The sequence below is a fragment of the Daphnia pulicaria genome, chromosome 7 (assembly GCF_021234035.1).
Source record: "Daphnia pulicaria isolate SC F1-1A chromosome 7, SC_F0-13Bv2, whole genome shotgun sequence".
Lineage (NCBI taxonomy): Eukaryota > Metazoa > Arthropoda > Branchiopoda > Diplostraca > Daphniidae > Daphnia > Daphnia pulicaria.
The window spans coordinates 9304061-9328283 of NC_060919.1; the positions used below are offsets into that span (position 1 = coordinate 9304061).

The 24223-nt window shown below is 42.2% G+C and overlaps 3 protein-coding genes and 1 long non-coding RNA gene across 5 annotated transcripts; 1 reads left to right on the plus strand and 3 right to left on the minus strand.

The window, feature by feature from the left end:
* Window positions 1-1805: 1805 nt before the first annotated feature.
* LOC124348396 (mitochondrial proton/calcium exchanger protein-like) lies at window positions 1806-4313 on the minus strand. 2 transcript variants are annotated; one of them, XM_046798599.1, is made up of 4 exons: window positions 3224-4313; window positions 2373-3145; window positions 2173-2298; window positions 1928-2108 (listed from the first exon to the last, which is right to left on the minus strand). In XM_046798599.1, exons 1-4 carry the CDS (start codon window positions 4179-4181, stop codon window positions 2076-2078), a joined length of 1890 nt encoding a protein of 629 aa, XP_046654555.1. In that variant the 5' UTR covers window positions 4182-4313; the 3' UTR covers window positions 1928-2075. The 2 variants fall into 2 exon arrangements, with proteins under 2 accessions (XP_046654554.1, XP_046654555.1); XM_046798598.1 differs by having other exon boundaries at window positions 1806-2298.
* An 813-nt stretch (window positions 4314-5126) lies between these two features.
* LOC124348339 (uncharacterized protein C05D11.1-like) lies at window positions 5127-8974 on the minus strand. Its single transcript, XM_046798518.1, has 7 exons — window positions 8856-8974; window positions 8428-8745; window positions 7400-8363; window positions 7209-7336; window positions 6703-7141; window positions 5750-6637; window positions 5127-5679 (listed from the first exon to the last, which is right to left on the minus strand). Exons 2-7 carry the CDS (start codon window positions 8732-8734, stop codon window positions 5289-5291), a joined length of 3117 nt encoding a protein of 1038 aa, XP_046654474.1. The 5' UTR covers window positions 8735-8745; window positions 8856-8974; the 3' UTR covers window positions 5127-5288.
* Window positions 8975-11718: 2744 nt separating this feature from the next.
* LOC124348582 lies at window positions 11719-12380 on the minus strand. Its single transcript, XR_006920040.1, has 3 exons — window positions 12312-12380; window positions 11998-12179; window positions 11719-11856 (listed from the first exon to the last, which is right to left on the minus strand). It is a non-coding gene; the product is annotated as an uncharacterized LOC124348582 (long non-coding RNA).
* A 7232-nt stretch (window positions 12381-19612) lies between these two features.
* Window positions 19613-24042, plus strand: LOC124348703 (putative uncharacterized protein DDB_G0277255). The gene is made up of 3 exons (XM_046798977.1): window positions 19613-20357; window positions 20544-20662; window positions 23748-24042. The coding sequence occupies exons 1-3, from the start codon at window positions 19893-19895 to the stop codon at window positions 24040-24042; spliced, it is 879 nt and encodes a 292-aa protein (XP_046654933.1). The 5' UTR covers window positions 19613-19892.
* Window positions 24043-24223: the final 181 nt, after the last annotated feature.

Consider the following 24223-nt stretch of genomic DNA (forward strand, 5'->3'; position numbering starts at 1 on the left):
GAGCGAGTGGAGGAAAGCACGGAGTGGTCGACGACTTGTGGCTGACTGCTCTGCTGCTGCTGGCTGCCACTACTGCTGATGCTACTGCTCAGCTACCACTACTGGCGAGGATGTCGTGGCTGCTGGGTTATATACCAGTTGTGTAGCCGGTGTAATTTGGAGATGGCTCCAAATTACACGGTGATTGGGAGAAATTGGATGAGGGGAAAAGGTTTGAAAGTTGGGCAATAGGAATGCATATGGATGATAGTACTGTAATAATTTAATTATTCAATGGGTAGTTCAATTTCCCTCTTAATTGTTTTCCTTCTTCTTCTTCTTTTTTATGAGTTTTTTATTTATTTTTAAAAAAATTGTATGCATCATTTTTTTCTTTAAGTTGTTCTTCACTTCATCCATTCTTTCTATTAAATGAATTAAAGTTACTGTCTTTTAACAAGCGATCCGCCACTCAAAGAGACCGTTTTGGGGGTTTTCGATTTAGCGGAAATCGTCGCTGGGGGTTCTAAAAATAAACAAATAGATGGGTTTTGTGTAAAACTTTTCGCTAAGTCGATTGCTAAAAATCGCAATCGCCTAGCTTTTGTAGTTTGGGAGATATTTTAAAAAAACTGAGAGGGGGTCCGAAATTTGGACTTTTTTTCGTTTTTTGTGCAGCAGTTTTCTCGTCAACTGCTGCACCTAAAAATAATCCAATTGGTTTAAAATGATGGGATAGCCCGTCTCTTCAAACCATTTTAATGTTTTTCAAATATTATGATTGAAATTTTGAAAAAAATTTCAAAAAATTTCTTCGTTTTTCGGCCATGCCGGGCTTCATCCTATAAGCCACCTAGCGCTCGCGAAAGCAAAATTTCCCCCTCTTTGCATTTCGGGTCTGTTGGGGTGACCACCCCCTCTCGATAGGTGTAGGCTGACGTTATAAGGGAGACCACCCCAACAGACCCTAAAGACAAATAGGGGGAAATGTTGTTTTAAAGAATGAAAAAAAAGAGGGGACCAGACTTTCCTTTTCTCCCTTTTCTTCCCTCGGGCACGATTTACCCGAAAAGCCTATGCGCAAACCACATGGGGCGAGCGCGAGCCAAAATAAAATCTCCTGTTCACGGCACCCCTTCACACTGCAACGCGCCGCTAAGGGGTCGGCTTGACCCATATTTTTGGATCTTTATAAGGTCTATACCCATGGATATAGTAGATGGGGTCGCTTAATTCTCCCTCCACTAGATGTCATCATAGTTTTTTTGGAAAACTAAAAAATAGCGCTGGAAAACAACAAGGTGATGGGTTGAGGTTGAGATTGAGGGTTGAGCTGCTGGGTTCAGGTGCTACTTATGGCACTAAAAATGTGCCATACTTTTCAGCTACAACTAAATAATCTCGAAGGCTGACTGTCCCAACGCCAAGTAGCGTTTTACCAAAGACGCGATCTTATTGTCGCAACATTCGACTTTTTCTTGTCATAGAAAAAACGGACGATTCGTGAATCATTGTTGACCAATATTTCTGAGTAAGCCTTAAAAAATCCAAGTTTTTTAGATATGTTTTTATTGTAACGTGACAAAAAATAATTTTTATTACATACATAAATCAAATTAAACTTTATCAAATCATTAATAGAATTGCAAAACGAATGGCCAGCGTTTAAAACAAATCGCACCATTTTTAGATTTAGATTTTCAAGATGACATTCGCTCGCTCTTGATTAATTTCTTCCCAGAAATTAAAATTTATTTCCTGATGTAAAACAATAACAATTAAAATCAACATTATATCGCATTATACGTACATCTACGTACATTTTGTTTCAATCAGAACATATACATGTTTGAATTTCATTTATCTAAACATCTTTTATGGGTTTAGGCCAGACGAACTTCCTATTCTGGCTTGCGCTCGGAAGAAGATAGGTTTAATGTTTTCTTTGCTCTGTCCAACCTCATGGGCGTATAGTGTTTTCAACTGAGTAACAAGCGAAAGGATTTTTTCAACCTCAGCAATGTCCAGTGGTTCTCTCGGAAGCTCCCGTCCTGATTTTAACTTTTCTCGGTTGATGGAATTTTTCACATCCCCAATCATAATTTGTTCAACACAATTATTTCTTTCGTCTGTTTTTGCAAGAAGAGATTGGCTGGTTAAACAATCAGCATCAGGTTTTCTGCTATTAACAACCTGCCCCAAAGTTTTTTCAATTTTCTTTTCCATTTCCAGAAATTCTTCTTTACTGACAACGCCGAGTATTTCTGTCATTTGTTTTGCAGTCAAATTAATTCCTTCTTCTTCTAAAAGTTCGATTACCTATTAAATAATACCCTTACAATCAGTAAAATCTTTGATGGAAAAAGAGTTGATTTTAGATAGTGGCTTTTTACCTTCATAACTTCTTCTACTGTAATTACTCCATCTCGGTCCACGTCAATGTGATCTAGGATGTGCACAATTTTGTGTAGATTGGCCGAGTCTTCGATGGCATTGATCCGACGAATGGATGCGATTAGCTCTTCTATAGACACGATTTCTTCCTTATCTTTTGTATTTAATTGCCCCTCACTTAAAGCGGGTCCTTCAATGTGGTTTTCAAGTTTCTGAATCATTCGATTTACGGTTTGGAAAAGACGGCGAGCAGCTTTAGACTCGCGTAATACGAGACGCTTTCTTTCGGGGGATTGTAAGAGGTCCTCCAGTTCTTTTATGTCTTCCCGGTAGTCAGCCATTTCTTCTTTAAGATCTGTGAGGTCTCCTTTAGCGACGAGAAGTTGTTTATTCCGCTGTACGCCAACACTCTCCAGAGCGTTTTCTAAGAGAGCAGCGTCGGCCAGAGTTAGTGTGAGCTTTTTGGTGTCAAAAGCAACCTGACCGACGTGTGTTTCCTTCCGTTCTTCATGAATTTTGGCTTGTTCTACTCGAAGTGCCTCAATGCGAGCTTGATTGTTGATTTTCCCTCGTCGGTGGTTAATGGCATCGCTAGTTTGTGCAGCTACTGATTCTGGCAGAGAAGCTATGGTTGCTTTGAGTTGTTCGGTAGCAGAAACATTTTCAGGTAAGTACAATGCCCGGGAAAGAAGCAAAAGCGATGGTGGAACTTTCCCGCCCATACTCAAATCGAGCCACTGGAACAACTGTGATTTGAGGCGAATCTCGCTTACTGTATATTACGTTGAGAAAAAAATAAAAATTTAATATAGTGAAGAAATTTTCATTTTTGTTTGAACTGTAATATTACCTCCAAGAGATCTCATGCCTCGTTCACGGCAAGCAGCCTGCAATTCTGAGATGGAGAGGGAACCAATACCTTCTTTAAGAATCAACTTATCGTCAGCGGCTAGATGTCGCAACTTCATCCGTAATTGAAAGCGTAGTAGATTGTTGGTGCCAATTGGTGCAATTTCTAGCACGCGACAGAGAGCTGTCAGCTGTGGACGGCTAAGCGAGTCCAATGTGATTTCATCTTCGAAAAGCTTGGAAAAGCGCAAAATTTCTTCGTTGGAGGCTTGTTGACCCGAGCTTCTAATTTTCTGGAAAAATTTAGCAAAATCTTGTGCTGTCTGGCTTTGGTGACCACTACCAGTGAGTGCCATTTCGTCCAATGTTTGTTGTAAGAACTTTGCCGTTTCTAGCTTGACTTTGAGCGTTGCTTTGAATTTAGTCTCTCGATCGTCAGCTGTTTGAAAGGTAGAAGGCAGCATGTTGGGAAATAGCTTTAGAAAAATCGGCAAGGTGAGTTCCATGAAGGGAACGATAATGAAAACTGAAAAGGGTACAAGACGGAATACGTCTGAAGTTGTTGTGACTAGCTGCTTCTTTTCTCGTCGTGATAGAGTTTCTCCCTGAAGAACGCGCAAGAGCAAATTCCCCGAAATACCGACGTGGATAAACAACAATCGAAACCCATGATAGTAATGCACTAACTCGTCTAAAATTCTTTTGGCTAATGAAGGTTTTTTAACGGAAATAGAGGACACGTTTGGCTCAGAAATTTTGTGATCGAGCTTGTACGAAAGGATTGAAGCTTCTACTGCAGACGATGGGCGGTTTGGCGTAATGTCAGCCCAACGAGTAACCGTTGTCTGGAAATATCGATTAGGTGTTTTTCTACATCTCGTTACCAGTATCGCTCGATTTGTGTGTCGTAAGCTCTTCAAGACCTGGGGATGTCTGAGACACGAAGCAGATCGCAACATTTTTTAGAACACTGAATTATAAAAGACCACTAAATTCACTTATAAAAAAATTGTACGAATTGTTTTTCACTTAACTGGCAACTGGGATTGAAGTCGTGTGCTCGAGCCGGTTGCCAGCTTTCAAATGAGCTAAAACGCGGCGGGTAGCAAAGTGAACCAAACTCGCTGAATCACGTTTACGCCTGGATTTTTGCACGTGTACTTTCCTTTTTTATTTCCTGTGGCCTTTTTTTCCCTTGTGTCTGCCAAACCCCACGCGATTGGCTAGCATATTCCAAAATGACGTCAACTGAGGTGAACGAGTCTATCGCATGATGTTTGGGGAGGGGCCTTGTTGCCATTTGGGTCAGCTCGTCTGTACACATCCGAACTGCATCAGTAGCGTGACTGGTCATGACTTATATTGCATTTTAAGTGACTTGGTTTTCTCCGGCAACAACAAATGCAAGTTCTGGAAAGTCATGTGCAAACCGATTCGCAAGGTGACGCCATTCGAGGTTACAAAAGATGAGGGGAAAAAATGTGATTAATCAAAGGACAAAATTAACAAGGTATGACCTACATGTGTCGGCGGTGGGCCCTTTGAAATTTCAAGTAAAAATATTATTTCTAGGCTGTATAACTGTGCTCCGATTTCGCTAATTATTTGGCAACTCCGTTCCCTGGCAACCCCTTCCCAAGAACTACCAGACAAAGCGGAGCCGACAAGAAATCTTTGGACCGATGTCAATGCAACAAGGAGAAATGACGTAGGCTGGCTAGTTCAATGTCCCTATTCTTGGGTGAGCTAACGGTAAAAAATTTGTTTCAGCGTCCCAGTTTCACAATCATTCTCCATAGAAAAATGTTGTAATCTAAGAATAATTATGAGCCCCTCAGGGAAAATTCCCGTATTCAAAATTGTTAGCTACAAATCAATCCACTGAAAGAAAATAAATCCCAAACTTAATTTTTCCTGTCATATAATGTAATCTATTAAGTTCGTTTTCATTCATTGGATTACACAGAGACAAGAAAGAAAGTCCAGAAATCAGGAAATCGGTGACTCAGGCTGAAAGAGAACGGCGAATAGAAAATGACGTTCAAAGAGGTAAAGTAAAGATTAATCTAGCACGATTGGCCCAACGGGCATTCTTCCATCGTGGTGAAGCCCTGAACTGGCTGCCCCAATGCGCTGATACCTGCAACTAATTCGTCCAGCTTCGAGGGATGACAAATAATAGAGCAGCGACAGTGATCGGTATCTAGCAGAGCCGTTAGGTGTAGGCGGAAAGCCCGTCGCATTTGTTCCATGGTAACGGCAGCTACGCGATGAATCAGTTGCCGATTGTAGTCGGCCGGGGCTCCTGAGAGATAAGAGCGAACAGACTGGTGCACTGCGTCTCCCACAGTTTTTTCACGCTCCACCAACTCAAAAATCAGTGAGCTCCTGGCTGATTCGAGCAGGCTTAATTCCCAGACATTGTCTGTGTCACTCCTAGCATGATTTTCAAGTATGCTTTAAAAAAAAAGAAATGAAAGGCAATTAGTTTAAAATTACAATTCACATTTCTGATCAAATAAATTACCTGCGGGCCTCTTTGAATGCCACCACTGGATGGGAAGCTCGATACAGCGATAAGTAGAGCAGTCCTTCGCTGACTTTTAAATTCAAATTATAGCCGTAGACTAGACCTTGCGCACGAAGATTGCGCCAAAAAGGTCCTTCTAGTTGGCCGAGGTATTGCAAGGCGACCAATACGGCCGCCAAATCTGGATGCTGGATATCATCAATGCTGCGGACAGCCTGAATAAGGAAGCACGATTCGACCGCTCCTAGGCCCACCGCAGCACCCATTGGGCTGGCTGATGACACCTCCTTCAATAGCTGGTAATCAGCTACTAGATTCATCAGTCCATCGTTATCCTTGTCGGCAGTTTGGGTGGCCTCCCAATCTGCGAACATATGAGTATTCCACAACGACATAGCATCATCAGGAAGACTCCCAATATCGGCCGCCATATGGATAGTGAGGCAATTGGGGCTTGTGATGGCATCTCGCAAGTCCGTCAACAGACGTACAATTCGATCGGGTGTTTGGCTAAGCTCTTCAATTAATTTCTGGAGGAAATGCTGCTGCCGTATCAAAGAACAGTGAGCGTGATTGCTCTTTGCATCAAAGACTAAATTGCGAATGAGTGCCAACGCCATTTTGTTTCCCTTGCGCTTGATGCGAGCCACGTCATTAGCCATTTTCGAGGCAATAACTCGTACCCGCTCTGCTGTGAAGACGGTACGGCGCAGTAAGTCGCTCAACCAGGAAATACCTTCGCTGTACTTGTCTCGTTCCAACTGAAGCATCAAAACGGCCATATTGCAGTAACTGCCACAAAAGAAGTGGTCAGCGTCAGTGGCGTCCACACCCAAGGCGGAGTGAGTTTTCACCGTGTCCCCACTCAGCTGAGCAACAACAGACCTGCATGACACACGGACGTTATAATCATGAAATATCAGTCAAAACTTTAGCTAGTCGAATCTTACTCATAGGGGATTAGCTGTCCGTTGCGCATTACTGCAGACTCGGGAAGGCAGCTCATCAGAAGTGGCAAGAAAAGGCGCTGATCATTTGGAACTAACGAGGTATCCATCAGGGCGTACAGGTAAACGAATTGAGTTTTAACATCGTCCAGCTGGAATCGGACAGGAATTCGCTCAAGATCTCCAGGGAAGCTGCTACATCCCAACGATTCTCCGCGATTACAATATCGTTGAATTGAATGATAACTGATAGAATTAATGTCCGGAATAGGGACAGACATGATGAGATCCACAGGAGCTTGGCGATCATTGTGCTCCAGAGCGGCAGAGAGTTCTTCTGCCTTAACGGTTAATCCCTGAGTCCCAAGACTACTTCTTTGTCCTTCTAGACGTTCTAATTCCTGAGTAGTATAAGCTTCCATTTCTTTCTTGGAAGGCATGCCTGTAAAGAGAATAAAGGTTAAGTATTTTTGTTTAAAACAAATTTTTTGTGGAGTTTTATGACTTACCCTGAGTCAAAACACACGGCCGACCGAGCATGTATCGCAGGATCAAGTCGTTCCAAAAGCAAGGACTCTCTTTTGTCAAAGCTCTCAGATCTTCCATCGGATTTACTCGACGTCTGAAATCTTCATGGCTGAAAAGGATGGAAAATCACCTTTAGGAAAGAATACACAGCATTAATTTTTTTGAAAATTACCTCCGACCATAGAGAATGTCACCAACGGCCATAAAAGCTACAGTGTCATGAGGGTTGTTCTCCAGATGACTCAGTTGCTCTAACATCCTTCTTCGAATCACCAGTTGCATCCGGTCCATGTCTAAAGGCTTACCGCCGTTCCCATACGGTTCCATAACGCTAAAAAACTTGGGCTGAATTTCGCCCAACTTATTGACAGGCACGTTCTCGAATGCTAAGTAGACAACTGATTCTGAGTTCTCGATGAAAGAATAGCCCACTTTGCTTGCCAACGGGTCGGTTGTTTCCACATAAGTCTTTTGCAATAGACTGACGGCTGTGTCAGTTAGATATTCCATAAGCATCATCAGCGCGCACGTCTCGTAAAGCTGGTATACACAGGACGGACCTCTCCATGCTAGCCATACCATGCCCTTTTCTTCCTCCTCACAAGGGTAAGCAATTAGTTGGTCGATAGATTCCATGAGTGGTGGAACTGGGTTTTGCCACGGGCGACTGAATGGAATCTGGGTCTTCTTGCTTTTTGCGACTATAGTATCTTCAACAGGCTTTAAAGCCTGAAATACTTGGGATGCTTCCACGCGTCCAGTGATGATGAGTACCAAGTTTTCTGTTCTGTAATAAGATTTGTGGTAATTGCGAACCTTTTCATTGGTTGTACTTTCCCTGAGATTTTTCAGAAGACCACCAGTGACTGATTTGTACCCACAATGGCCAGGGTACATGGCCTTCAGCATAGCATTATGAATTAGGGTTTCACCAGTGTTTTCACAGCCTTGCATTTCACAGTATACCACACCTGAATCTTCAGCTTCACCATTTACATGGTGTACTTCAGTAATGAACCCAGCATCAGTAAGTAATGGATTAAGGATGTGATCAACATAAATAGGTAAGAGGGCCAAAAATCCTTCACTACCAGCTGTTGTCATAGTATAACAGGTATGATCAACATCGGTCCAAGCTGCAAGAAAAATATATTTTAAATTCTGAAAAAAAATATTAACATTTGAATGTTAAATAAGTACCATTTGTTCCAGAAGCCAAGCAGCGGTTAGCAAGAATATCCAGCATACCCTTGTAGGGATACGATTCCGATCCAAGAAAAATGAGGTGTTCCAATGTATGAGGAAGACCATCATCGTCATGAGCCTCTGTGGCTAAAACAAAGTATCCATTCACTACTGGGCCATCAACCTCTGCAATGATTACTTTGAGTGCAGATTTCTTCGACTTGTATTTGTGGACAGGTATTACGCCGTTAACTTTTGTGGTAAAAAGTAACTCGTAATCTGCTTCGCTTTTGTTCATGGTCAAGTCTGTTGAAGAAGTCATCTTTGGTGTATCTTGAAATTCAGAGAAAAAACGTGGCATGCATGCAATTTAGTAACAATCGTTAATCGTGGATAGAGGTAGCTTCTTCTAATCAATTTAATTATTCAAACTGAACACTTACCCTCATGTGATGGGAGTTTGAAGTAACGGCAAGTAATCACTGTCAAATGTAGATATTATTGCAGTATTTGCAGACGACACAACTTGTAAAGAATAACTTGGTTTCTCAAAAGAGGGCACTCGTCGCACTCGTGCTCAAAGAGGAGCGAACTTTCTTTTGTAGCGCAAAAAAAAAATAAAATAATTATTTTCAATATGCAAGAAAAGAAACAAGAGAGAAAAAAATTATCTTTCAGTTGAAATGAACATGAATTTATTTTGCGATCAGCAAAAGGGTAACAGCTTTTAAAAACATAAACGCTTTTAAAATGCTAAAAAGCCAAACAAAATGATTCTCACTTTGTGACATCCGCAGAAGCGATACAAGGTTATCAAAAACAATACTATCATTATATCAATATAAACTTGGGTGTTTTAAGTTTTTTTAAATAAAAACAAATGTTATTTCCCATAGCTGCGCCACCAGCAGCGGGCAACGCATATAGAGTTGCTAGTTATTACAGACTTAAAGATACGCATACATTTTTTTTTTTCTTTGGACGGAATTTCCGAATATTTTGAATGAATAAACATCGAGACTTTTCGGAGAATAATGATTCGGTACCGAAAAATTGCTAATTCTGTTATGAAACTTGAAATTCGTGAATCCATATATAATAAAAGAACAAGCTTTTGTGGGAGGAGCCTGTGTCTGTCACGGATAATGTGTCAACACAGGCTCCTCCCCCAAAATGGAATCATGCCCAAACATGCCCAACACCAGATGTCGTCGCCGTGATGACGCAACAACCAGCATCACCACCAGATGTCTATAGCATCGTCGTGATGACGAAATCTTCAAGTAAGGTACTGGGCAAATTTCCCACGGTAAAATCTAATACGGGCAGATGATTAAGCTACAGAAATGCGAATACCAAAAGAGTTCGAATTTACGCTAGACCAAAGTTCCCCGGATTTGAACGGGGCTCAGGTTGCTCGTCGACTACATAAACCGTTTCACCATAATGGATTATTTATGACTATTATGAAACCATAGAAACAAGGTTTAAATCGAATTATAATTGGTAATTGCGTGATAAAATCTCTGAGAAATGTGGTTGACAATCTCCTTCGGTGCAGCGATGTGCAAAATTTGACGTAAACAATAAAAATCCTCTTCAATCAGCTTAAAGGTCTTAAAAAAGTTCAAACAAAGTATCAATAGTTTTAATTTAATTTAAAAAAATAAAACATGATTTTCGTTGGTGGAGCAACCGAAGGCGGGACCCGACGGTATGGGTTGCGTTAGCTAGTAAAAGTAATTATTCCTTCCATCAGCAACTGGCGATAGATCATTTAAGAAACTGTGTGCCCTACTTCCATTCAAACCTTAGATTAGGCTAAACAGAAAAACCTGGAGGAAACGTAAAACTGGAAGGTAGCTATATTACCTAAGTGCTGCTTTAAATTTATTATATGTTCCTGGTGATTGCATTCTGTTTTAAAATGATATTTTTCTTGACGCAGCCAAGAAAATATAGATTTCGTTTGAAATTCAAAACTGCGATTTATGCTGACTACATGATGACCGAATTTAATAAGCCATAAAGCTAAATCTTGGGAATTCTTTACTGTTCTGTGAAGTTAAACTCGGATATTTTGAATTGAGAGAAAGGAATTCTGTCAATTTCTAACCACGAGAGCAGCAGTGAGTATGTAATTTCATTTTATATTTGATCCAAACGAAAAACGACTGTAATTCCACTTGTATTTTTCATTAACTATCGAACAAGAAATATTGTGATCGGAAAACATTACAATAATGTAATAACGTATTTACACTATGCATGCTTACTTCAATAGCAACTGTAATTTTCGAATGATTAAATACCTAATAATGATAGGTAGAGATCTTAATATATCCTGGAATGTTGCAATAAATAGGATTTGTATTTTAGTTCGGAAATTTAATTCCACTTTTATGTTGTGTAACATTTGTACAAAATTTTAATCAATATAAATATAATACCGGTATATGGTAAATTCTTAAAAATATCCGTCGCTGTGATCCATCTTCTGTCTATCGGATATTTTTCCCTTTGTGGAACACACTGTATAGCCCTACCTTAAATTGCATATCGATCGTCTTTAAGCTGAGTGGGTTTGCAACTTTGCATGTATGGCTCGTTATAATCCCCCGCGTTTCGTCGGGCAAATTTTGAAAGGAAAAGGTCGCGGGGTACAACCGATGATAAAGAAACTGGCGCTAGTAGTCGTGACGATCGTTTTGGTTTCTGATTTTGTTTTTAACCAGTTAATCTTTTTTGTGTTTCTAGCGTAATTTCCTGAATAAATTTACCAGTTGAAAACGTTGTGTATGTTGAGGTAGGCCTTCGTAAAAGCGGGCCGAAGAACGAGAAGAGAAAACGATTTTTTTGAGACTCATCTTGGTATGCGCCTTTTCTGCGGCTAAACAGAAACATCGGCAATGATGGCTGGACGGCCTGTCTCGTAGGCGCGAATCCATTCGACTTCATCGGCAGCACAACTAGTGGTGTCATCTCCATGCTGAAGAGACCAGCAAAAATAAAGTTATGTGAATTACTATTTACCGCGATCAGGTTATGGCTGATCCTAATAAATCGACAAGAAAATTTTTTTGTTTCTGCAAAATTAAAATAAGATTTTAGACCCAGATTTTAAAAAAGTTTTTAGTCAAACATTAGGTAGGCTAAAATCATTAAAGATTAGTTTTGCCTTATCCAAATGCGTTACTTTCATGGGGTCTAGAATAGGTTACAGTTACATGCATTGAATTAAAAATTGAAATCAAATGTTCATATTTACCCGAGCCTTTTGGTTGGTAGGAACTGATTGGAACTGTGGAACACATTTTTTAGGGCAACGTCGACATCGTCTTCAATATCTTCGTCAAATGTCAAGATCTCTGGCTTGTCGATAAATTCAAAGTTGCGCCGGCGACGACAGGCGCCAGTAACGTTCACCAACTGGCAACAAACTTGCTATCTCGACCAATTAATGAATTTATAGTTACAATTAAAAGTAAACACGTGAATAATTTTGTTGGATCGAATAAACATCGAAACTCGGCATTGACCTTAATTTTATTATGTGTGAATTTCTTGTTATACTATAAATCTTACTTTGTTCGTAGATGTGACGGTCGTTGTGACGGTGCTCGTCACGACGGACGTGACTGCGACGGCCTTAACTACCGGAGAGAACAGGATTGATAGAATCACGAATGCAACAGCAGTAGATAACGTCATCCAGATTTTCATGGTGAGCGATCAAATAGTTACTGGGCGGACTGGGACTAAATAATCTGAATCATTTTACAAACAGCACACACATCCACTCAGTTAGTAATAATACTTTTTCAATAAAAAATGTCCTTCGCTAGTAATCTGGGATAGCAATCGGTTGAATCAGTTTACAATAGCAACCGAAATCGTACCGTGTTTATCCGATTCGTTGGGTTCCGTCCAGTCCAACGTATTCACTTCTTTTGTACTCTACGTCGTCTTCCAACTCCTTTATATGTACCTACCTTTCACGTAGGCTGTTCGTTAGTTAGCCGTTCACAACATGTTCTACTTCGTCATTTTTAAGTAAACCACTTATATACACACTAAACTGTGAGTTTTGGCGGTTGCTTAGACGGCTTTCACCAAATTAGAATGAACCTCACAATGAGCTCCCGTAAAAGAAAAATTTGCATTTGCTACCAACATTAACGAGAACATTAACACGTATAAAGAAATACGAAAAATTGAGAACAAGAACAACATATAGAATTTCAAGCAAAACACAGTTCGAATGCCAATAGATGTAGGCCTACTTGAAAACCAATGATAACTGAAATCAGAAAACTACAGGTAGCACTATTGCAGCTATAGCTAATTAAATGTGATTAATTTTCAAAATTAAATGATAAGTTAAATTGGGAAAGGTGTCTCTCTTTTTTACTTTTTTTAATTTTTGACAGTTGCATTATAGACGTATAGTTGTCCCACATTTTAACTACGTCTGTCACAAGAAATTCGGGATAAAAAAATAAACCATTTGAAGTTGGAGTTGGAGCAGATGTGAGGTACCGTATAGAAACGAGCCTACTGTCCGCGTCTTTCTGGTCGAGTTTTCATTGTCCAATAACTAGTGGCCAGGTTTTGTGTTTTCGAAAGTCTTAACACGCAAACCAAGTTACAAGAGGCAATTTATAAAGTAATCACGCTTGGTTTTCTCCAACATAATAAGCGGTGCGCCCTCAAAATCTATTCCCAATCTGTTCTGCTGGCCGTTTGCTGGCCATTTATTTAAACAGACACAGGCGAGGCGACATGTCTGTTAAGCTTTTACTATTATGCGTTACCAACTCATTTGTCATGATCGGTCATAATTGCTATGATGATGGACGGCCGAGTTGTACTCTCCGCTAGCAGGTGCGATAGTGGGGCGCACGTACCAAAAGAAATTCCCCGCTGGATATGCAACTGGTATACATAACCTGAACAGGTGCAGAGTATAGCTCTACAACACACTGTAAACAGCTCCGTAGCAACAACGCGCATAATTTCATCCAAAAGTTTCCAATTTCAGTAGATATTTAACCCGCGGAAATTCATTCATAAAAACGGTTCGAGTTTCATATCGGTTCTCGTTCTTTTTATTTAAAAAAAAATGGGAGTTTACAGGTTCATTCCCATCTATTTTGCTTAACATGTTGCACGTAATCGGGCTGGAATTCATTGGAAATTTGGCGCGTTCTAGCGGCTCACGAAATGTCAATTTCACTCGAATCGCCCGCCCGTGTAGATAATTCAATTAATCACGAAGAGTGACGGGGCGAGAGCCAAGTGAAACGTGATAATCTCCCCCGCACAATGATGCATAAATTATTTGTCTTGGAGCTCTGCGATCAAATATAAGGAGCTCGAGCAGGAGCGGCAGCAGTGGCGGAATAGCGACGGTGCCGATGGAAATGTGTAATCATTAAGAAGAGCGATGAAGGGCCATCTCTCCTTCTGAATGCGTGACTGGTTGAAATTCGAAATTGGATATCAACGCGTCATCGAGTCGAGGTTGATGGACGAGTATCGGTTAATGAAGCTAGTAGAGCTGCTCGTCTGTATAGCCAGTAGCATTTCCGTTTAGCTGAAGGACCTGTCGCTCTCCCGCACCCACATCAATAATGCGCTGATGTCAGAAGAACGGGGGGAGGAGGGAGGCTTCTTTTGCCGTGCGGAGCGTGAATCCATCACCGCATCGATCCATCCATCCGGCAAGAGGAAAACACACGGCCACGCACGCTCTTATCTATCCTGCGTCACCTTCTTATTTATTCATGTTTTGTCAAAATCACAATGTTTGATTATTATGCAAACAGCAGACTTTTTGTCGGCCATAACTTCACACAAACACGGGAGATTCTAATCCGATTTCTCGGAATTTGCTTACATTTTGTCTGTTGTCGAGAGACTTTGAATATAAACAAGCGACCAACGAGAGCGGGCGCCAAAGGTTTTTTTCAATTTCCCGCGCCATTGTTACACACACACACACACACACACAACGCCCGCGTTTCTACATATTATATTATAGGCCGGATGGGAAATTTGAACGGTGCCAAGAAAGTCGAACCTTTTCATCCGGCCCTGAAACATCGTTCAGGATTCAAAAGATATGTAAGAGTATTTCCTACCTAATAACGTGTATGAGGCTGTGTGCCTTTCTTGTTTGTATCTACACGCAATATTAAATTTGTGTGCCGTTGATCAAAGAAGAGTTCTTACAGTTCGTATCTTTTTATTATAGCTATAATTCGTCTGATTATTAGAAACAGCTATATTGCCATCTTTATTCCCGCCGTTCAACCTACGTTTGGAAATTCAATACTCCCGCATCAGAAACTGGATGTGTTTATTCGAATATACTGCGACGTGCTTTTCCAACTCAATTTACTGGAAGTTGCTGCCATTCTTACAGATTATCATTGGCAAATCAATTGCGACAGGCCCTTTGTTTGCTGAACATGGCTGAACACGGACGGAAATGTTAGATGCGTTCATCAAGAAAATGAGAACTGATGAAGACAATTGGCTGTGCCGGGCTGCTCATTTACAGCTAGAACTCGTTAACATCAACCATTAACGGCCATCGACTTGAATAGAGCCTCCTGTACTACTAATATACAGGCTTTCCACCGGAATGAGCAACTCTACACGTTCTGCTGGGCTGTGTGCGTATACAGAAACTCTCTAACGTAAAACAGGATTATCGTAAACACGAGATTAGCAGGGTCTAGACACATTTTCTGTACAGTTGCGCCACACAGCGCAGCCGACTAAATATTTACAGTCAATAAGCCGGTCACTGCCACCATGAAAGCCTTTCAGTCACACAAACATCGAACAAACATGTACCAGCTACATCACTTGTATTATTTTGAAACAATCAAACAGCCAGCCACTGATTACATTTAATGATTTAATCTCGATTTCAAGACTGACATTGTACCGTTATTGTACACGTTCCTTGTCCTTGTATGTACTGTCTAATCTAATCACACCAAGGACTTGAATCGTACTTCCTCTGGGTATAGATTGCCAACAGTAGGGATCAACTAATAAGAAGTTATCGTGTGATATAAGCTTAATGTATACCTCCCCCTAAAAAAGACTTTTGAAGACAAAGCCGAATTGGAGTTCTAGTAGTATAGCTACTATAAAAGATATTGTCTTCAAATCTCCTAGAAAAATGAGTGACACGTCTTATTAAAAACACTCTGTATCCATCAGTATAACACGACATATTGATCTCTCTTCCACTTTCAATTATAGACCTATAGGCTGCTGGCTGCTGGCTGCCATAGCTGCTGTGTCTAGCGTGTATTAGTCAAGGGCTGCCTAAATGTTTGGCGGGCGGCGGCCCCGGAATCAGCATTCGTTACACACACATACCGTAGTTCCGGCGGCCCAAATAATCAAGACCTTATTTCTCCACAGCACACTACACACTTCCTCCTCCGTAATCCTACCAGGCCTGCGGGAGGGGTGCCAACAGCCGAGGGTTTGATTAAGACAATATGATTTAGATCCTCGTGTGACGCTGGCAGGCTGGTCGCGGTTGTTTGCTCCGCCCGCACAACATATGACAGCAATTAAAAAATAAAAATAAGAAAATCTTGCTGGGCCTTTGTGCGATCGAAAATGCCCAAAATGTTGCCAGAGGAAAGAAAAAAAAAACTAGTGTGCATAAAAGCTCCTCCTTTGCATCAAGCTCCTTGTGAATATAATATTCAAGGAGCTAGAGGAAAAAAAAAAAAACCTAACAAAGCGAATTCTTTGTTGTCCTGTTTTTCTTTTTATAGGCCAGCTATGCCATTTGCTGTGAGAGACGATCTATGCGCTTTTGAATAAACAAGCGAGAGCATTTATAGGGCCAGATGTCATAACTCCATCCATATTGTATCGCCCATTCACCGCCCGTTGTTGCTGTTGTATACGTCTATACTAGAGTGTATTCAGCAGATCTGAATATACAAGTGCTGCTGAATACAGACGGCGGCCATACAGTTCTCTCGCGGGTCTTCTTTTTCTTTTTATTTCTTTATAGTAGGAACCGGCGATATTTGCTGGATGATGTCTATAGGCTCCAGCATGTATCTAGCACGTTCATGCGTGGAATGGCAGACACTCGGCTCGCAGCTCGCTGTGTCTGGCCATGAATTCATGTGGCTCCTGAATATATAGCCTATAGTTTGCCATCATATATACATGTACACACCACCCAGCAGCACCAGCACCCAGCACCAGCAGCAGCGAAGCTATATAGTTGGCTGTCTATGTTCTTGACGACGCCATTAATACGCGAGTTTGACGCTCCGTCGACCGCACGACACACTCCAACTTGTCCAGAAAACTTGGGCCCAAAAAAATGTGAAATAAAAAGGAAAAAGAAAAAAGTAAATGTGCTGCTCTCTCTTCTTTTTATTGGCTTTTTCGTGGAGAAAAAGAAAGTGTTGCTGTGCCGGGCGGGTTCCTATATATATATACCGTATACTAGGCTGGTGGGCGTCAAAGCCACACACTTCATACAAACACACAACAATCGAGTTGTGTGTCTGGCTTGTCTGCACGTAAAAAACGAATTCGGGAGTCGCCAACGAGCGGTTGCTAGTTCGTTTTTTGTTTTGTTTTGTTTTGTTTTGTCTGTTATTCTTTTAACGCGCCATCTGCAACTCGGGTGCAAAGGATAGTAGCACACATGAAAATAATAACTTTCTTTTTTACTTGAGTGAATGTCATCCGGCCATTTCTTGTTTTGATTCCACCATACCATAGAATAACTCGAGTGGACAAATCTAAATAATGTTTGAGGCTTTATTATCTTTTGGTTGGATGAATAAGACATCGGAAGAATGGTCGTCATCTTTCAGTATTACATTTACGAGGGACTGTTAAAAATTGCATCAAATATAGTAGGCTGTATGGCGAAGAGGAGGGGAAGAAAAGACATAAGAGCGACGTCTCGGGTTCGCCGAGTTGCTCTTCAAGTATTCAACAACTTCCTGACGAGTTTTGTGTGTCCTGTCAAACACAAGAGAGACAAGACGCAACGACGTAAACGAAAGAAAAGAGAGAGAGAATCTAATACATTTCAAGCGGAAGCACTTGCAGTTGTCTGTTCGCGTCTTTATATAATTCATTGCGCAGTGGGCTGTTGTGTCTCATGTTGTTATTATATTTTCAGCGAGAGGATTCTATTATAACAAACAAGCGGGATGTAAATATATTCTTCCTGCAAAAAATGTATCAGGATGAAATGATGATCCGCAATCTGCTGATAAGTAACCCAAACAAAGAAAGAAAAGAAAATAAATCTCTATTTTTATATAGATAATATCATAAACTTAACGTATAATACGATGGGTAATGTAGGGCTTCGGGCTTTAAGCTTTATACCTCTACACAGGTTTAAAAGCGAAAGGGTTTTTTTGGGAACAGAGCCAATGTAGTCAGTATATCCCCCCATTTCTCTTTTGTGTATCCTTCGCCCTATGGCCTTTTCCTGTCTAAATACTCTGCTGATGCACCGTACTGTACCTTCTGTATTATTACTGGCTGGTGCGGATAGATCCTGTTCCTCCTCATCCCTCCCCTTTGTTTGCCTAAATCCACATACTTTCCACGATGATTGTCTATACACACGGCAAACAAGTCGGGCGTAAAAGTGATTTATTTCCAAAGCTCTGCCGGATCAACTTGGCGGCGCTGGATGATGAAGCCCTTGGAAAAAATTACAGCAGATTGGTATTAATATAGATGATTGAATTCGAATTAGATTATAGATAGACGGGAAAAAAGGTGAATTGTATTAATGGCTCTAGATATTATTGCGGAGCACATCTATATACTGCTTGCCTAGTGTACCGGTATAATACATATAGACAAATGATCAAAATAATAAAGAAAATAGATTTCGACGGTCGAGAGAAAATAAAGGCCCATCTGTTGGAGCGCGGAAGGAAAAAGAAAAGGGCGAGCCGTAAGAAGAAAGAAGAAGAAGAAGAAGAAGAAGAAGAAGCGGATCATTTCCGCCCATCAGACGAGCAGATTCCCATCAGATGGCAGACGGATGGGTTGATCGATGGCCTCCTTGAATGACGACTTGATGGATCCGACAACACTAGACGCTATACTACACTATAGTACTACTATACTAGCCGCAATAAGAACTGAAAGGCCGGTAATAGAAGAACATACGGCCCAACTCTTGCTCGTCTAACACGTCTGAGCAGTTCCCAATAAAAAAGCAAATGACGGTCGGTGTTGGTAGTAGAGTACTAAATAAAGACGTTATGCCTTGTCCAACAATCTACAAAGAAATACACAACGAGCTGCTGTGCGGTCCTGATGGTGCCGACGCTCCGATGAAAAGAATCGAAGAACCGCTTTAATGAATCTACCGTCATCTCTAGCCTTTTATTTCTTATTTCTTTAAAAGAAGCTGATGACCTACACGGACGCGATGTCTTATCTCGTCGCCTCTCCTCTGTGTATATAGGCCGGGTAGGAGCACGTGCTCTCGACCGACCGCATATTAGGCAGCAGCCGGGTGCTGCCTTTTGTCGGAATAGAAAAAAAGAGAGAAGAGAGCGGCCCTCTCTACGTATAACTATACTGATGCTACTCAATGGCCAAATAATGATGTCATCCAAGCTCCGTCGAGCATCTCAGTTTACCATTGACATATTATAGGCCCAAGATTTTCCTGGTAGCTTCTATCAAATGCGGAAATTCTAGGAAAAAACGACCATAGAGAAGAGCGAGAGTCGGTGCCTATATTCAATCCGGTGTGCTGGATCAGCTCTCCGGGCCTAGAAACGAGTCATGTGAAAGGGCAAATAGAAAGAACGAGGCTAGAAAACGATCGACAGCCAACGATCGAATCATCATATACTACTAGGCTACTACACATAGCCCAGCCCAGTCAGCCGACGGGAGTAGTACTAGTGAATATCTGAAAGAAGAAGAAGAAGAAATCGAATCAGCCCTCCCAACACAAAAAAAGGAAAAAAAGAAAAGAAAGAAAGAAATTGTACGTTTTGTTGTTCCGTCGCTCAAAATCGATAGCGCTTGCGCCGTGTCTAAACTCTCGTGCGTGCTGCTGCTGCTGCTGCTGCTCTGCTGGTCCGAGCTTATAGACACGCAACCATAGACACTGGTGCAAAGCTCCTTGGAGGGCCAGTCGAACGCGGATACAGCGGCGGCAAAGGTTTCCCAAACGAACTTGCGTCCATTTTGCTACATCTCGTTTCTTTTGGTTGTTGTTTTTATCAGATTTTGTATAGTATTTTTGATCGCTGCGGGTTTATATGCTACATAATTGTATAGAGCCCGCCGGTCATGTGTCCAGTGTCGTCCTGCAATGCGATTCACGGCGCCTATTGACAGCCACTCTCGTCCGCATCATCTTTGATTACATCGACAACTGCTGGCCTGTACACAGCTGGACGACCAATTGAAGTCTGATCAAGATGGTTCACCAGCAATCGTACGATCACCGCCATTCGTCCTATCACCCGCCGTCGGCGTTCAGTGTCGATCCGATGGGCCAGCCGGTCAAGAACAAAAATTACCAGCAGCAGCAGCAGCAGCAGGCCAACCAGCAAACCAGCGGGGCTAGTGCTGGCGCTGGCCTGCGGCCGATGGGTAAAAACCGGAACAACAACAACAACAACAATTCGTCGACGTCTTCGTCGCCCACTTCGTCCAGCGCCGTCAATGATAACGACACCTTTGCGCGCTTCTGGCCGCAGCCGGCCAATAACGGCGGCAGTCGGCCGTGCAGCAGCGGGCCGGGATGCGGGGCAACGCTTCCGCATCCCTCCGGGCCCATCAGTGGCGGCGGCACATCCAGCAATGGCAACAACTCTTATTCCGCCGTCGAGAATGACGTCCGGTGGTCCAAATTACTCCGACACGACGGTACACCCACCAAGGTATAACTAGACCCACCACAGCCCAGCTCCTCCTCCGGCCGGCTCAAAGATTTCATTATAGCTATATAGATGTGTCCAGCAAAAACCGCCCAGCCGCGCCATTCCGGCAATTCTAGCAATTACGTTATTATTTTTATGTACAACATCTAACGACATTAAAGGGAAAACAATTATTATATTTGGAAGGTTTTACTCTACCCGGAAGAAGGATGGGCCAGAACGGCCACCAACGCCTATTGGCTCCTGTCGATCCCTTGGTGGAACCGCAATCGCTGCAAAGTCGTCGAAGTCGCCGGAACGCGGAGGTCAGTCAAAAAAAATCAAATCGATCCCATCATCCGTCAAGTAGAAACTTGAATGTTTAAATCAATATTTTCATATAGGACCCTTCTATCTAGTGCTCGGGTTGTTATTTATTTTTTTTTTATTTTTTCTTTTTTTTTAATGGCATTGAAATGGGACGCCGGGAGCTATATAACTTATATATCTAGACGACGACGATATTCGGTGCGGATATTATTAGGTAGCCAAACACGCGGTATCGATCGATCGTGACGGGGAAAGACACGGTGATGGGGTCCCCGGGATCACTTTTCCTATTGGTTGATGACCAAAGTGTGCGTGTGTTGTGTAAACACGACTCATTGGTTACCCATCGTCTAAATATGTGCAGCTAGAGAGACCCTAAATGGGATATTTATCGAGGGGGGGGGGGAAATCGAGCGCATAAACACGGGACGACATTTCTTTTTCCTTTTTCTTTTTATTTCTTTTTAAAAAGAGAAAAAAGAAAAAAATCTTAAATTTACATCAAACGGCTGTTATTATGTAAAAATGTGTCCGGCGCAAGGCGCAACAGCCGAGACATTTTTCCGGGTGTTGATGTGGGAGAGGGGGGAAGAGAAAACTTTTTTTTTTCTTATTTTCATGTGGGACCGGATGTGAATCAAAGGAGATGGTGATGATGTTATGTACAACATTTCCCGCCTCCCCCTCACTTGCAGGTCTTTGGCTGTCGCTCCTTTTTGGGTGGAGGGGAAGAAAAGAGAGAAAATCAAATTTTCCCGCGCTCGTTCTCCTTTAGGGCCTCGAGACTTTGTCCTTTTACGAGACGTTCTCCTTTATTCTCGTGGACGTTGGTGCTACCGGCTGAATGCCGATTGATTTTCTCACGCAAAAGGAGCGAGAGAGAGGAAGTCTGCTGATGTTTTGCGGGGTTGGAAATAAAAAAATAAAAACGGAGAAGGAGCTCCTTGATTATTCCACCCCTTACTGGAATAACCGTCCGTCCGTTCGTCCTCCGACCCAGCAGCAGTAGCAGAGCAGCAGGACGAGCCATGTCTCTGTCGGCTCTTTTTTCAAAAACATCTTTATCGATTAGTTGATACACTCCCGCGCTCCGCTGCCGCTGCCACCGCCGCTGCCGTGGTGGCACTCGCCGTGTAAGAACAAAGAACGTTGGCTCCTACAAAGACCCCGAAATCCTCTTAGAGCTTTGCTAGACACGAATGATATAGCCCTTGGACCTCTTCTATGTTACCCCCGCCCTGCGGCAGCAGTAGCCGTACACTATATGTACTATACAGTACATATGAAGGAAGAGCAACATCATCATCCCAGGTCCCGAAACTCTCTCCGGCCCCCGCTCGGCTCGCCCCACCCAACGATCTAATAGTTGCCATATATTTATACGACATTCGCAGACGTATACTCTATACTCTAGTCGCTATACAGTCTACACATATATAAGTAAGTAAACTTTTCCTTCTTTTCTCTGTATAGTCTTTGGCCCAACTAGATAGGCTACATTCGCAGCGGAAATAAAAGCACTATGCCAAGTTGCCAGGGGACAAAAAACAAAAACAAGTGTTATTCTCTTTTTAGTATAGGAGATGAATGTATCAATGTTTCGTGATCCTATTTCACTTCTTTGGCTCCGCCCGCCCCGCTCAAATATTGAAAAAGCTTTGAATATAATATTCGAAATAGTTATAGATTTGTTGGTTTTGGAGGGAAACGTTATTACTATTATAACTGCAGACTCGACTGCAGAGGGGGGTAATAATACACGCTGGCTAATATTACGTATAAGGGGCCCGGTGTGTGTGTGATGTGCGTGTGTATAAAAGAGCCGGTGATTGAAAGTTGGTCGCGACCGGATAGACGCGATCAAAGACGAGTTGAATGTTTGACATGGACACGGTCGACGTCACTTGATGGATGTTCTGATGTACGTAACCTAAGTCCACGCTCGCTCTGTCGAACCTGAGTTTTCCGCTATCTATATAAGCGGCTGCTGCTGCTGTCTCTTCTCTCCTCTCTCTGTCGAGCGCGGGAAATCGATGACGACGACGCCATTGGCGGCTTATAAATCTTTCCATCTCTCTCTCTGTGCTGCTATCTCGTCTATTCTCTTGCCAAATAGAACTAGCGATATCCGCCTCTATACTGCGTGTAGCTGCTCTACAGTCTCTATTGATCATTGATTTCGTTGAGACTGTAGAGGAGAGAGAGATGTGCGAGAGTTATTGCCGTCGGCAGGTAACACAAACAGACAGACAGACAGACAGACAAGACAAGTCGATAGCATTTCGCCTCAGATGTGTAGAGCACCGGAAATCAAAAGAGGAAAGAAGAGGAAGAAGAATAAGAAGAAGAGCAAATCTACAGTAGATAGCTGGAGAACAACCAACCATCAGCATATAATAGTCCTGGAGAGAGAAAGGCAATAGGGGTTAGATATCGATTGGTTGGCGGCGGTGGTATAGTTTTTCCTTTTTCTTTTTCTTTTTTCCCATCCCGCCAACGTCTAAATGTATACAGCTGAGCAGCAGTAAATCAAAGGAGAGACGACATCAACGATGTGGAGTCAAACAAAAGAGAATTGGAGAAAGATGGACCCCCCAATGAAAAAGTTTTTCTCTTTTTTTTGTTTTTAAATATATTCTCCTGGTGCTGCGGGGAGGAGGAGGAGGTTTGTTTGATCTACAATCGCTCGTCGTTTTGTTCTTCAATCGTCGTCCTCCTTCCTTCCTTTCTTTCTTTTTTTGTTTTTTGATTTTCCCTTTAACTGTTTGGGTTATTTATTGAAACACCCAAAGAGGATCGAGGGTTCTGTCATCCTTCTCGTTGGGGCCGGATGTCTTTGGCTGTTGATTGCATCGCTCTCTCGTCTATTGCGTGGGGGTGGCGGCCTATAGTATCTAACCCCCAAATCAACCCAGTGAGCACTGCGCAATGAATTTTTGGGTTTTTTTATTTTTCCCTGATTTCCACCCATTACACGTCAATTGTTGTCTTGTAGCTATATTAGACGGTATACCACATCTCTATTCAATGTTTTTTTCTAATTTCTGATTTCTGATTGCAAATGGGAATATATTTCGAAAGGAGTACGACGCAGGCCAAGTTGATCGACGCCGGCGACCGGCGAACGGTTTACGTGGTCGGCTCGTTCAAGAGCTCGTCGTCGTCGTCGCCGGACCTCTCGTCGTCCGAGCCGCAATTCAAATTGGCCCTGACGTCGCACATCACGACGGCCGACGTCAATCTCGGCTACCTGATGACCGGCACGCTGGAGCGAGGCCGTCACGGCGACTCGCTCCAGCCAACCCATTTCGCCGTCCTCCGTAAATTCGATTGGAATAGCCAACAGCAGCAGCAGCAACAACAGCAACAGCACTGATGAAATATTATACGACGATTCAAATACTACTCACTCTGTCCAATTAGAAAAAAAAAATGCTGTAAGTCTTTGATTTATTCTAAATAATGCAAAAAGATATCGAATTAATCATTAATGAATTTCTCTACGCAGGCAAATTGCGTGTTGTATTACACGGCCGTCCGATCTGCTCCAAGGAAGA